This window comes from Bufo bufo, chromosome 9 (assembly GCF_905171765.1).
Source record: "Bufo bufo chromosome 9, aBufBuf1.1, whole genome shotgun sequence".
In the NCBI taxonomy this organism is placed as follows: domain Eukaryota; kingdom Metazoa; phylum Chordata; class Amphibia; order Anura; family Bufonidae; genus Bufo; species Bufo bufo.
This window is the reverse complement of record NC_053397.1, coordinates 212163396-212177467: the sequence shown is the minus strand read 5'-3', so window position 1 is coordinate 212177467 and position 14072 is coordinate 212163396. Positions and strand designations below refer to the sequence as shown.

At 45.4% G+C, this 14072-nt stretch overlaps 1 protein-coding gene across 1 annotated transcript in view; it reads left to right on the top strand.

Annotated features, from left to right (window-relative positions):
• MSH4 (mutS homolog 4) overlaps positions 1–14072 on the top strand; it is a 56386-nt gene that overhangs the window by 20937 nt on the left and 21377 nt on the right. Inside the window, exons 7-10 of the mRNA XM_040408823.1 lie at positions 1420–1592; positions 4208–4275; positions 12179–12253; positions 12796–12860. Coding sequence (XP_040264757.1) covers positions 1420–1592; positions 4208–4275; positions 12179–12253; positions 12796–12860 — 381 coding nt within the window. The remainder of the gene's footprint in view (positions 1–1419; positions 1593–4207; positions 4276–12178; positions 12254–12795; positions 12861–14072) is intronic.

Genomic DNA, 14072 nt, shown 5'->3' with positions numbered 1-14072 from the left:
CAGTTTTGAATACCTTGAGGGGTGTAGTTTCTTAGATGGGGTCACTTTTATGGAGTTTCTACTCTAGGGTTGCATCAGGGGGGCTTCAAATGGGACATGGTGTAAAAAAAAACAGTCCAGCAAAACCTGCCTTCCAAAAACCGTATGGCATTCCTTTCCTTTTGCACCCTGCCGTGTGCCCGTACAGCAGTTTACGAACACATATGGGGTGTTTCTGTAAACTAAGGAATATTGAGTTTGGTTTGGCTGTTAACCCTTGCTTTGTAACTGGAAAAAAATTATTAAAATGGAAAATCTGCCAAAAAAGTTAAATTTTGAAATTGTATCTCTATTTTCTATTAATTCTTGTGGAACACCTAAAGGGTTAACAAAGTTTGTAAAATCAGTTTTGAATACCTTGAGGGGTGTAGTTTATAGAATGGGGTCATTTTTGGGTAGTTTCTATTATGTAAGTCTCGCAAAGTGACTTCAGACCTGAACTGGTCCCTAAAAATTAGTTTTTGGAAAATTTCTGAAAAATTTCAAGATTTACTTCTAAACTTCTAAGCCTTGTAGCATCCCCCAAAAATAAAATATCATTCCCAAAATGATCCAAACATGAAGTAGACATATGGGGAATGTAAAGTAATAACTATTGTTGGAGGTATTACTATGTATTATAGAAGTAGAGAAATTGAAACTTGGAAATTTGCAATTTTTTTAATTTTTTTTGGTAAATTTAGAATTTTTTTATAAATAAAAATGATTTTTTTTTTTTACTTCATTTTACCAGTGTCATGAAGTACAATATGTGACGAAAAATGGCCTGGATAAGTCAAAGCGTTTTAAAGTTATCAGCACTTAAAAAGACACTGGTCAGATTTGCAAAAAATGGCCTGGTCCTTAAGGTGAAACAGGGCTGAGTCCTTAAGGGGTTAAAGAATCAAGGTCATCAGTGTTGTTTATCTATTATTGAGATGTGACTGACACATGGGCTGTGTTTTCTGGCCTGAGCACGGTCCTGTCAATCAGGCCTAAATTGACAGCTGGGCGATTCTCCTTGTCAACAATCATGCCCCTACACAGTCTGCCACTGTCGCACAGACAGAGTCAGGGTATAAAGAATCATTCCCCACTGACAAAGGGAATAATGCTTCCAGTTGTCAGTTTATCCATACATGTACTGTATGTGGGTACAGTGGCATCCACCGGCTACATTTGCCAGAGGCATATGTCAGGATTTCCACCCAATGTATATATATGATAAACACTGCAAAACATAATGTGAAAGCAGCCTAAAATTATGTACTGAAAGCATTGTAAAACTATGATACGTCTCCATCTCTAAATGAATGGATATACTGTAGTAATGTGATCCTTGCTATGAAGCACACATACCGAATGTCTATTTACTTATTAAGCAATTCATTCCCTTTCAAGAAATAATCATACCCTTTTCGGGGTCCTGAATAATACTAAAACTCCAGGCGGAAGCCGAAGACTCAGATCAAATATTTTGGAGCCTCTGATTGATCTGGAAACCATCAACACAAGACTGGATTGTGTCCAAGAATTTCTTGAAGATGAGGAACTTTTCTTCAGTCTTCAGTCAGGTACCCGTTTCTTTGCATGCAGTGTGCATGGTGTGGAGACTTTGCCACATGGGCGAATTGGCCATAGACCTTACAAGGAAATTTCTAGGTCGGCCGTTGCCCAGGGGGCCGCCTGGGCTCTCCTCGCGGCTGGCCAGTGAAAGTTTTTGGGGATGCAGTATTTTGTGATGGACTGTGATATTTGGCTCTGTTGGGGGGTATAATGTGCCACAATATGGTATTGCTGGCCCTGCCTTCCATGGATCCAACTACAAAACGGGGCCACTTTTAGTATTTTTCCAGGGCCACTTTAAGTTCCCAGTTCGCCCCTGCGGAATATTGGACTTTTCAGTTCGTCTGGTGAGCATAGAGGATGTTACTGCACAATTTGCTCTCAACAGAAATGATGGAAAAAATTGGCAGTGACCTTCTTAAATATATTGCTGTGAACAAATGCCGTTTTTCAAAACATATCAGGAATTCTCCCCCGCCAGATCATCTGAAGGAGTCCTTAAACGAAAAAGTCCTGAAATATGCCAGTCTACACACTGCCAACTGAGTCCTCACAAAAGCCTAACAATTCCTGTCACTTTTTTGCAGGGGCCGACTGGCCATAGACCCTACAGGGAAATATCCTGGTGGGCTCATGCCCAGGAGGCCCTCCTCCTGGCCGCTGGCTGACTGGGAACTTAAAGTGGCCCCATGTTGTAGACGGGGCAACACAAGTAGGCAGGGCTTGTAATATCATATTGCAGCACAGAATACCGCCCCCGCAGAACCAAATACCACAGTTTTACGCAAATTACTGCTGCCCTCGTCACAGTATTCAACAGTGTCACCGTCCTAAGGATGGTGATACAGTTGAGTTCATGAGAGGAACCTGAAGCCGTTGGCCAGGTGCATAAGTAATTGATGTTCCTAGTATTAATTAATGCTGAGAGCATCATATCATTATATATCCTGCTGGTGGCTGCCAGGAGGGCTCGGGCAGCCCCCTGAGCATTGGCCCACCGGGTAATCTTTTTGTAGGGTCTATGGCCAGTCTGCCCCTGTAAGCATTAATTAATGCTAGGAACATCAGGTACTTGTGCACCTGGCCAGAGGCCGCTGGTGCCCTCCTGAACTCAAATGTATTACCGTCCTGAGGACAATGATACAGTTGAATACTGTGGTGAAGGTGACAGTATTTTGTTCTGCACTGTGCTGTTTAATTCTGCTGGGGCGGTATTTTGTGCTGCACTACAGTATTGCAGGCCAACTTCTGTTGTCCCTACCTACTTGTGTTGCTCCGTCTTCTGTCAATTTGGACCCGCCTACAACATGAGGCCACTTTTAGTTTTTTTTCTCCCAGGTCCCCTTTAACTTCCCAGTCCGCGCATGCTTTTCAGCCTTTGCTGTGTAAAATGGAGGCAGGCTCAGCAGTCATCTCATTACCATGACAGGCAGGATTCCAATGAAAGTAACACCTCTGTATAGATAACACCGGATTCATCATTGACAATAGTTGATGGTCTCAGTTCCTCTCCTCTTTCCCCCCGGCTCAGTGACCTCTGCACAGGTAACACAGCATGTCCACCACACTCTACTATACAAAATCACTAGGGTCAGTTTCTGTCTATGTTTAGGTGCCTTCTGTAAAGCATGGTATATCTATGGAACTGGCAAGATGTCTGCATCCACACTCACGTAAAGAAAGTAGAATAAAAAGTATGGCATATAAACATAGAAGAATACAATAACCAGAATAATAATACCATTTGTAAAGAACTAACTTTATTGCTGTGGTATGAACAAATTATCAGCTTTAGCATGCTGGTAAGAATATCTCTGGTCCCCACCTGTGTGTGCATCATCATGACCACTGCACCCAATCACTGGCCACAGCAATCATGGCTAATGTCGCCGTTGAGACCAGTGATAGACTGCAGCGGTCAGGAGGATGTACGGCATGTCAACTCTGCAGGAACGGCAGGTCATTTAGCAGGTGAGTAACAGTTGTTCTTTCATAACATTTCCTGCATTACATTTAATTTCTCGGACAACCCCTTTAACTACTTGTACAGTGTTACCTGATATATGACCTCAAAAGTAAAAAGAGATAACATTGAACTGTCCCTCCAAGCATAACCTCCCTTTTGCTCTAATTAATAGGGCCCCTGCATGATAATCTCAGGGTGCGGGACGGTCGCCTTAGCAGTTGTACTGCTCAGCATGCAGTTGGGTCTCTCCACAGCCAATGTTAGATCAGGCTGGAGACTATTCTGGGTGGAAACTAAATGTGAGGACACAGACGATGCCCCAGGCCTCACTGTATACACAGCGCTATAGTGACACCTCCTCAGCTTATTGCTACCTTTATTCAGTGGTAATATAGTCACATTGTGAATGTGTCATACTTGGAAGGGATAATTGGAGTATAGACATTAATGGCCATGCCTGAGCGATTTACACTTTTCCCTGGTTTCCTAGAGAACAGAAAATCTGAATATTACTGATGCAGCAGCGGTGTTGGAAGATTCAGGGAATTACAATTTTATCATTTCAGATTGTTACGACAATTACAGCCATTTTTAACATTGTCTCAGAAATATTTATAATCATTATTAAGAAAATATAAAGTTTAACTTTTTTTCTAGTTCTTTCAAGATTTCTGGACACCGAACAGCTTCTTTCTAATCTTATACAGATTCCAAAGCAGGAAACGGTATGTGTATGTACAGTATATATTCATATAGATGAGCTATGTCAAGCTGGGACATCTACGACAACTGGATGGATTAGTTTAGGACTCCACACTGAATGTGATCAGCTACAAACAAAAATTGGATTTTTTGTACTCACCGTAAAATCCTTTTCTCGTAGTAGGCATTGGTTGACACAGCACCATGGGTATATGTCCAACTACCACTAGGAGGCACTAGACGCAAAAAGTGTTGGCTCCTCCCCGTTGGGCTATACCCTATCCACAGGCACAAGGCATTCAGTTTGTACCAAAAGCAGTAGGAGAGAGAAAAAAAGCAAGGAACCAACAACCCCCGTACCGGGAAAGATCAAGAGACCAGCCCGGAAAATCGGAAGTAAAAACATAGGGTGGGATCTGTGTCCCCCAATGCCTACTACGAGAAAAGGATTTTACAAAAAATCCAATTTTCTCGTGCATGGCATTGGGGGACACAGCACCATGGGACGTCCAAAAGCAGTCCCCGAGGGTGGGAAAAGAACAGCCATGCCACCGGTTGGGCATACAGGTGCGGGAGAACCATGTGACCCAACAGGAGAAAGACATGGAATGGGCAAGAGGTTCCATAACAAGGAAGAACCCTCAAGGAAGAATCAGTGAAGACTGTCAGCACCCCAGGAAAAATGCCTGGAAGAAAATCCCAAATGCAAGAAGGCGGCAAAAGGGAACACCGAGCTCAGCCAAGGGCTGGAGAAAAAATTAGGACAGCACCGCGTGTTGGGACTACCTAACGCTCTAAATTGTCTCAGACCCAAGAGCGAAAAAACCTGTGGCCAACCCCTGACAGGCCAGGGGAGAAGGAAACAAGGAAGTACTGGAAGCCAAACAAGTGAGTGAAGCAATAGCAAGGCTCACATGTGAAGGGAGCAGGTCTCCCCTCACCGCAAGGCAGGTGATGAAGTTAAGCGCCCTATTTAAAAGGCGAAAACCCAAGGCTGCTAGAGGAAACCGCCAACCCTTGGAGAAGGAGGGGGTTGTAGGTAAAAGCCAGGAAAAAAGAGTAAGACCTGCGTCCCAAAAACAGGAGACGAGGCTCGAGCCTCTAAAAACAAGATATCACTGTGAAGCGTAAGACCAGAGGAAACTCTGGGCATGTGAAGCATCAGGGAAAAAAGGAACCAGATACAGGCCCAGGAAATCTCAGCAGGACACACTGGACTGAAAGACATGGAAGTAGAAGGAGAGTACTCCAACAGCCTAAGGAGGAAAGGTTCTACAACAGGAGGAGGTCCCTCCCGAAGGAGACCATACGGCGGAATTGCAAACCGTAGCGCTAAACCACTCAATACCAGGTACTTGACGTGGGAGGATGGGAAAAGAGATACGAATCCCAAGAAGACCACAAGTCTATTGGAACCCATAAAGGGAACAATCAACCCAGGCCCCGACCCCCCCAAAAAAACGATTGTCATGCAGAACCTGAGTGGTCAAATGAACGGGGACAGGGACTTCAGAAAGGAGTACCCGGAATGGGCTCACAAGGAACCAGGAGCTGAACCACCAGAAGACAACGCAAGCCAGAATATCCAGGAAAGGAGAAATGAAACTACCATAGGGGAAGGGACATTGGCCATGGACAACTAGCCATTCCAAGAACAGTGACTAGCAAACTGTATACATTGTCCCAGAGAGGGCAAGTACAGCAGCTCGGGATGTACCACTAAATTGACAGACATCCATATGCATAAGGAATGCAGAAGTCGCCATGAAAAAGCCGGGTGAGACTACACAGAAAAGTAGAAACCAGCTGCGACCGGCGTACTGAAAACTCCCAGGGGGGAGAAAGTACCTGACAGGTGCAAACGACGGCAAGGTCCAAGGGGACTGCCCCTCTGTCATGTAGTACAACTAAGCAGAGAATATAAGGGAATACCGAGAACACCTGGACCCAGAAGGAACTACGGGACCCTGTCCGATGTCAGAGCAATCAGCTGAAAATTTACCTGCCAGGCAGGTGTGTGGCGCTCAGTGGTCCTGTCCCTGACCCGTCAGGGAGGACGTCCAGCGACGAAAAATGCCGATGACCCCAGAAGGACTCCATGTGGCGGAGGACATCCAGCGATAACCGAAAACTGCTGCAGCGGCCGATGCTGACCAGCTACGTGCCCCAACAAGGTAGAAGATCCAGAGGAGATCCCTGTACTCCACCAGGAATGGGCCACTCTGTAATAGGAAACCACGCGAGTACTCCTCTATAACATGGGGTAACGCGAAGCGCAGCATACCGTAGTACCTTATAGAGATGGCAAGAGCAACCCTAGCACAAAGGCCAACGACCACCTGGCCATGGTGTAGGGAGCGTGGTTGTATGTGGACCACCCGCCGGATCAGGACAGATCAGCCATATACGGGAGCTACAATAAGTAGCACTAGACCGACAAGGTGGGGGTTGGGCTGGCCCACCCCTGCCAGGTATGGTAACCATGCACATGCAGAACCAGGATGGCCTGTTGTAGACAGTGCCCTGAGAAGTACAAGGAGACCATTGAGCACGACAGTAACGGAGTGGAGATGTATGGAAGAACCAAAAGGGTGAAACCAACATCCGCAGCACAGATTAGAACATGGGGGCAGAAAGCACCCAGTAATACAGAAACTGTATGGGCCACAGATTGCACCATAGGGCCCAGCACTTTGAGAAATACAAAGGGAGACCATTCAGAAGGGACCTACACAAAAGGATTTGGTCAGGGGACACAATGGGGTCTGGGAAGAGGTACTGCACACAAGCAGGGACAGGCCGACCGCATGGCAGCCTTCGTAGACAGCGGACGCACGTGAAAACACGTGGCGATCCGAGGAGACCCTCATAGAGCAGCCAGCAGAGGCTGTCATATCTGGACCCGGATGCCATGTTCCCCAAAGAGGTGCTGCAGCAGCTATAGAGGCTGCAGAAGAAATGAAGCAATTGAGAGACAAAAACAAAGGACAATGACTAAAGGGGTTCTGCAGTTCTTTTAAACTGGGGATCTATCCACTGGATAACCCACGTTAGACCAGTAAAGGGTGGAGGAGATAGCCCCTCCCGAGGGCCGGGCGGGGTCAGAAAAGCCCGGGAAGCAAGGAGGAGTGGCCGGGAAGATCGCGGCCTAGCAGGCCCAAAAGCCAGGGCCTCGATTTATGAGGCGGCCGGGAATGGAGCGAGGGGGGCGGGGCGAATCGCGGCCGACCGAGGGGCCTCCGGACCCACAAAACTAGGTGGGGGGGGGGGGGGGAGCGACGCCTGGGGGTGGGCGGAACAGGGCAAACAGAGCACCTGGGAGCCGGGAACGGGCCATGGAAGATGAGGCCTAGTCCCTGCAAAAGCCGGGGACTAAAGTAGCGGGGAAGGCCCAGGAGAGGACTGTGTGGCCAGGGAGGAGAGAAAAAAACCAACCAAGGGGGAAGAGAAAGGATGGAAGCTTCCCAGGACCCCCAGCTAAGGTGGATCCCAGCCCCCTGGCCACAGGAGGGAACCTAACCCTGGGGCAGGGACACAGGTACTCACTATACTCACCATCTGATGTCTTCGGGCGCCGCAGGGTCACCCCTTCGGCAGACTCAACACGGGAACCGTGGGAATGCCGGCAAGCCACTGCGGATGCAGTCTGTGGGGACTGGGTGACCGGCGATGGTACAGAAGCAGAAGTACGCGCCCGCAGGGGGGGGCAACTAAAGTGGAACACAATGGAGCCCCAGCCTGCAGCAGGTATAACGGTGGAGATCACCGAGACCTGCAGAAGAGAGAAAAAAGGAATAAAAAATAAAATAAAAAATAAACAGCAGGACCTGCAAAAAAAGCAGGACAGGTCTGCCTCCTACGGACACTAGACAAAAACTGAATGCCTTGTGCCTGTGGATAGGGTATAGCCCAACGGGGAGGAGCCAACACTTTTTGTGTCTAGTGCCTCCTAGTGGTAGTTGGACATATACCCATGGTGCTGTGTCCCCCAATGCCATGCACGAGAAATGCATGTGACGTCAATTTACCACAACTTCCAGCTGTCACTGTGGAGCTTTTGCTTTAATTTTCCCAATATTTTCTTTGTTTATGAAAGTATCAACATAAATCACGCTTCTTACATATCATCCATTCAGTCATGTCACAGATTTTCTGCACATTTGGAGATTGTTTGTGTTCACTTCAGTCATTTTTTTAAAATAATTCTCTTTTTATTATGTTATCAACAAGATAAATCATATAATTACAAATACTTTAGTTCTTTTGAAAAAAGGCCATACCAGTACAACTGGTCAATAAAGCATTGCATCGCAAGTCACAAATATAACCTATATCATATTTAAGCAAATGGTCTTCCAACCTAACTTTTCATGCATTGTGAGTTATACGATTTACATACATTTGTTAATTCAAAAGTTGTGCAGTGAAAATCGCTTCTCAAATAAGGAAACATAGAACACTGAGTCATAGAACATAAAACAAAAAGTCGATTAAGTTCACTCCAATTGTGGCTACTACTTGTAGCTTAAGACCAGAAAGCTGCATTTTATTTTAGCTTAGTCTCACATTCCTTCCACTCGGACTAATACTTATAGGAATATGTGATATGGCCCATCAATGAATTCCTCCCTTATTATCCTACTAGGAGATCTCACAACTCACCTACCCCGTCCTCCCCCCAGAAGGGAGGGGAAGAAGGAGAACCCCAGTACATTCATCTAGATTGTACTAATCTTTCATTGTTGAGCTTCAATATGTGACAGCCATGGTCTCCAAGTATTTAGAAAACTTTGCCTATTATGATTCTCCCAACTCGCTAATTCCTCCATTCTACATATGTGGTTCATCTTCTCGTACCACGTGGATATACTAGGCGGATCAGGATTTCTCCACAGTGTCGGAATGAGTAATTTGGCCGCCGTAATCATATGTGTCTGTAAGTTATTTTTATGGGGAATAAATTTGCCTTCTGGTTTCCATAGCAAAACTAAGGGGGCAGTAAGTGACAAGTGTCCTGGGCAGATCTTATTCATGATGCCTTCTACTAATTCCCAAAACTGCCTAATTTTCGGACAATACCACCATATGTGGGAAAGGCTACCTAGTCCCTCCAGACATCTCCAACATTCACTCGAATTGCTGATGTGAATTTTGTATAGAAATTCAGGTGTACGATACCATCTAGTGAGGGTTTAAAGTGAGTTCTCCTGCACCTTGACACATCTAGAGAATCCATGTGAGTGTGTCATAATGAAGGATCTACTTGAGTCGTCTAAGCTGATTCTCTTTCCCATTCTCCCAGGTAGGAAGGAGCCGTATCCCCTCTTTTTTCTAAGATCTGTCGGTATATCAGTGATAGGCCCTTAGATGGTAATTTTGGCAGTAGGACCATGGTCTCCAACCAAGAGGGGTCAACCCTCGGCAGGTGTTTAGATGACTGAAACTTCCTGCATGTAACTTCCAAAATCCCATTTCTGTATATCCGAACCAACTCTCGGTGGTTCACTTCTGAGAGATTCATAGAAATCAGCGGTAGAGGTTAACTTCAATAGATCTCCTATTCTGATCTCAGACACTGAGTCCTAAACTGGGTTAGTCTCCATCACCTTGTCAGAGAGAGCATAAGGTAATACATCAAGAGGCGTAACCGGAGACAAATCACCTCTACTAAGATTTAGTGCAGGTGACTTCTGGCACTCCTTAATAGTGCCCTTGGTAATAACACTTATGAGTCCCAGTGGACCTGATGAAGGGGGTTTGTGCCATAGCAAATGTACACATTGTTTCCCTAATACAGTATTTTCTTTCCATACGCACATGCAGGGGAGACTCTTTCGGTCTAGCTAAAGCTAACCATCTCTCTAAATGAATAGCCTGTACATACGCATACATGTCAGGTAATGAGATCCCTCCATGCTTCTTCTTTCTGGTGAGCAGGGAGTAAGGTAGCCTAGCTTTCTTATTAGCCCATTAAAATTTACCCATAATTTACCTTACTTTATCCAGAAAGGCTCTAGGTATCGCTATTGGAAGGGAGCATAACAGATATAGCAGTTGGGGCAAAATATATGTGGTTATAACATTTTTCCTACCTATCCAGAAAATCCTGGGTGTCAAGGGTTTATTTAGAAACACTTGGATTTTTGCTATTAGTGGTGAGTAGTTTAGGGGAAACAGATGGGCAGGATTGGCTGGTATCATAACTCCTAAATATTTTATCGCTGTGGGCGGCCACTTAAAGGGGGACATATCCCACTTCAGTCATTTCTCCATTGAGTAAATGTGAGAGGTTTACACTGGGATAATCTCTTGTAAAGCTGGCCTTACACATTAGATCTATGTTGGCTGAACCTGCCAATTTCGGCCAACCATCTAATCTGTATGAGGTCCTCTCGAGGGCTCATATCGAGGGAGATAATGGGCGGGCATGTTGGATTTCGAATGCCTGATCCGTTTGTTCATAGAGAAATAAGCTGCTTCCACAGGCGTCTGGCAGTGGCTTTCTCCCCTCTCCCCATTCACTATGCATACTTGGCCGAGCATGCATTTGCATGGGAGGACTGGAAGAGATCTCATGTATGGCCTAAGTTACTTATGGCATATCAGTGAGTCTTCTGTTTTGCATCCTCTTTGTCTCTCCATTGTCTTACAATACTACATTGCCTTTTATTACAATGCCCTAATTATCGGGCCCCTTGCAGACGAGCGTTCCTCCCACAGCGAGTCCGCATCGCAGCACCCGGACCGAACTCCCATTGCTGCTGGGGGTCACACAGCATTATATTGATTTATGATGCTATGTAACCCTTACAGTTCTGGAATGTACTGGATAACACTGGCATAATGCTGCGATGGGAGGTCAGGCCTGGTGCTGCGATGCGGACGGGAGGAACGCTCGTCTGCAAGGGGCCTTAGGGTTAGTTGTACTACTACCTACCAATTAAAGGACAATTATAAGGTGTCAGCATCTGCAGAGGTACTTTGTGTCTCTCAAGTAGTTTTTCCTGCTGGTTGAGACATCTGAGAGAACACTTGTATGCTCACTTCCTTTCTGAATGGATAGCCATGTATACACATTTTCCAGTAAGCCTTTAATTTCATGCAGTAGAATTGTCAAGATCCATCCATCACTTAACACTTAAGGAACTTTACTAAATGTAAAGGAACTTGTGAACTGGCAGAGCGTGCTGAAACACACAAATACCGCTTCAATGGCCCCTTTACGCATAAATTCGCTCTGGTGTTTCTTCCATGCATGTGGTTTTATGGGGGGGTTTTAGTGGTGTTTTTTTTTTCTCTAAAAAACTTACCGTATATGTGAACACATTCTAAAGGAGTTTTGTCATCTTATGAAGTGATGGCATATCACTAGGATTAGCCATCACTTTTTTGATTGGAGGGGCTCTGACCTCTGGGACCCCATTGATCATGGGAATAAAAGGTCTGCAGCACTGTGTCCCCTTCTAAATGTTACCTGCACCGTGGTGCTCCCGATCACCCAGCTGTGCAGGAAGCTGCAGCCAGCCCCATGTCACTTGTATAAGGCTAAACTGCCATTTTCTGAACAGCAGCTGGCCGGGGCACTGCAGTGCAGGCAAAGACAATGACGAGGCCACGGCACTGCAGCCCTTCATTCTTATGTTCAATCGGGGTCCCACAGGTCTGACTCCAGCAATCTTAAAATGATGACATATTTTAGAGAGGAAAGCAGATTTCAGCAATATTTGCAATGTCTGCATTACGCGCATATTTTGATCAACTCTTCTTAGGCTCTGTTCACACTTGTGTCGTAGTTTCTATTTTTAATTGAACCCTCAGCTCATAGCTGGATCTGTTGTATGATGGACACTAATCGCTCTGACGGCAGTAGCCTAGTTATTTCATATTTATATAATTCAGTTCTATACCTTTAATGTGTCTTTACAGGAAAAAGCTGCTGATACTAAGATAACCTATCTGATTTCGCTCAAACATACCCTTGAACTTGTGGAGCCTTTAAAGGTGATTCCTTACTGTCTTTAACAGTAAAATGCACAAAAATGTGATCTGGTCACACACATTAGATCAAGGTTTTCTATGAGATACTCGTGTATGGGGAGGGGCTCCTGGCAGTCCTCCACCTGTCAATATCAGCAGGCCAATCATCTTACGTGTCTGGAGGTGTCTCAACTTATTTCAATGGCAAATGTTAAGAAAAAGAAGAATCGGCCATGTTGGACTTTAACATTCCCAATCTTTTTTGTGTCCCAACAGATAAGCCAACGACATAGGTGTCGGTCAGCCGCTTATTCCCCTCGTGCATGTGTATGGGGTGTCGAGAGAAATAGCTGTCGGCCAAATGAGCGTTAGGCTTACAGCTATGTAAAGTGAATGCAATGAATGGTTTGTGTCACTGTCTATGTGGAGAACTGGGATTAATGATTTTCAACCAGAAGTTTGTTGCTGACACGTTTGGTTTCCAGTTCATGAGTTAAACTAATGTAGCCCCTCATGTATTCAGCATTGATTTCTAGATGTACAGTAATTTTATTTTTATGTCATAGGCTGTACTGCAAAAATGCAAAACACCCTTACTCCAAGCATATTATTCATCAATAGATGATCCCAGGTAAGTGGAGATTACAGTAATACCAAGATCTGTAGCATTTAGGACCGTTTCTACCCTTCCCGCTGCCTGAGGCGAAAATTTTAATGGCTCCCCCTCCCCAGCCGTACTGTTAGGCCTCCTGTACATGGTTTGCTGCCCACAGATCATGGATCCACAAAATATGGATGTGGTCTGTCTGCATCCCGCACTTTTCACGAGTCCCCTTGTAGAAATGCCTATTCTTGTCCAGATGTGGACAGCACACGGATTTAGAAATTAATGGGTCCGCATTCGATCAGCAAAAAATGCGGATCAGATGCAGACCGAAAATCGTGTGTATGAGGCCTTAAAGACATAATTGGATGGACATTACATACGTCGCTGCTAAACACATACCTAACACCACATACCTATTACACTAAGTGCTGTCTCCTCTGATCTAGCAGTTCTCTTTCCTCATCTTCTCCATTCGGAGATCAGACCGCCATGTTAACTTCTTCCAACCGTGTCTCATCTCTGCAGAGTTTGACACCTTGTCATCCTGCTGCTACCCTCAATACTGTGCCAGCTGTGCTTCCCATGGCCCACAATCACTATACTGCAGAAATAATAGTGCTAAACAGGTAGTTCCCTCCAAATAGCTCATAGAGTGCCCTCAATAGTAATAGAGCCCCCTACAGTACGTGCTCTTGCAACTGCTTTAATAGCAATGCCCTCCATATTGTTCCCAATAATAATGCCCCCACAGTACCCCCAATATTTATAATGCCCCCATAGGTTATTACGGCCCCCCTATAGTGCCCCCAGCCGTAACAAGGCCTCCTCTATAAGACACCCCTCATAGTGACTCCAGTATATATAAAGTCCTGATGCAGTTCCGCCTGTGGTTATAATGACCCCCTGTAGTGTACCCTGTATTATAATGCCCCCTGCAGTGCCAGTACTTATAATTGCGCCTCCACTGTAGTGCCCATTTGTATAATGCCCCCTGTAGTGGTCCAGCCTGTATTGTAGTGCCTCCTGTATTATGTTTATAATGCTCTCCCCCCACCCCTGTAGTACAATGCCCCACATAATGTCCTCTGTAGTATAATGCTCCCTTGTAGTGCTAACATGTATAACGCTGTTCTCATCCCCCCTCCCAAAGTATAATGCCCTTTTGTAGTGGTAGTATATATAATGCCCCCCCCCCCCAATAGTGCTCCCATAGTATAATGCCCCCTGCAGCATTAG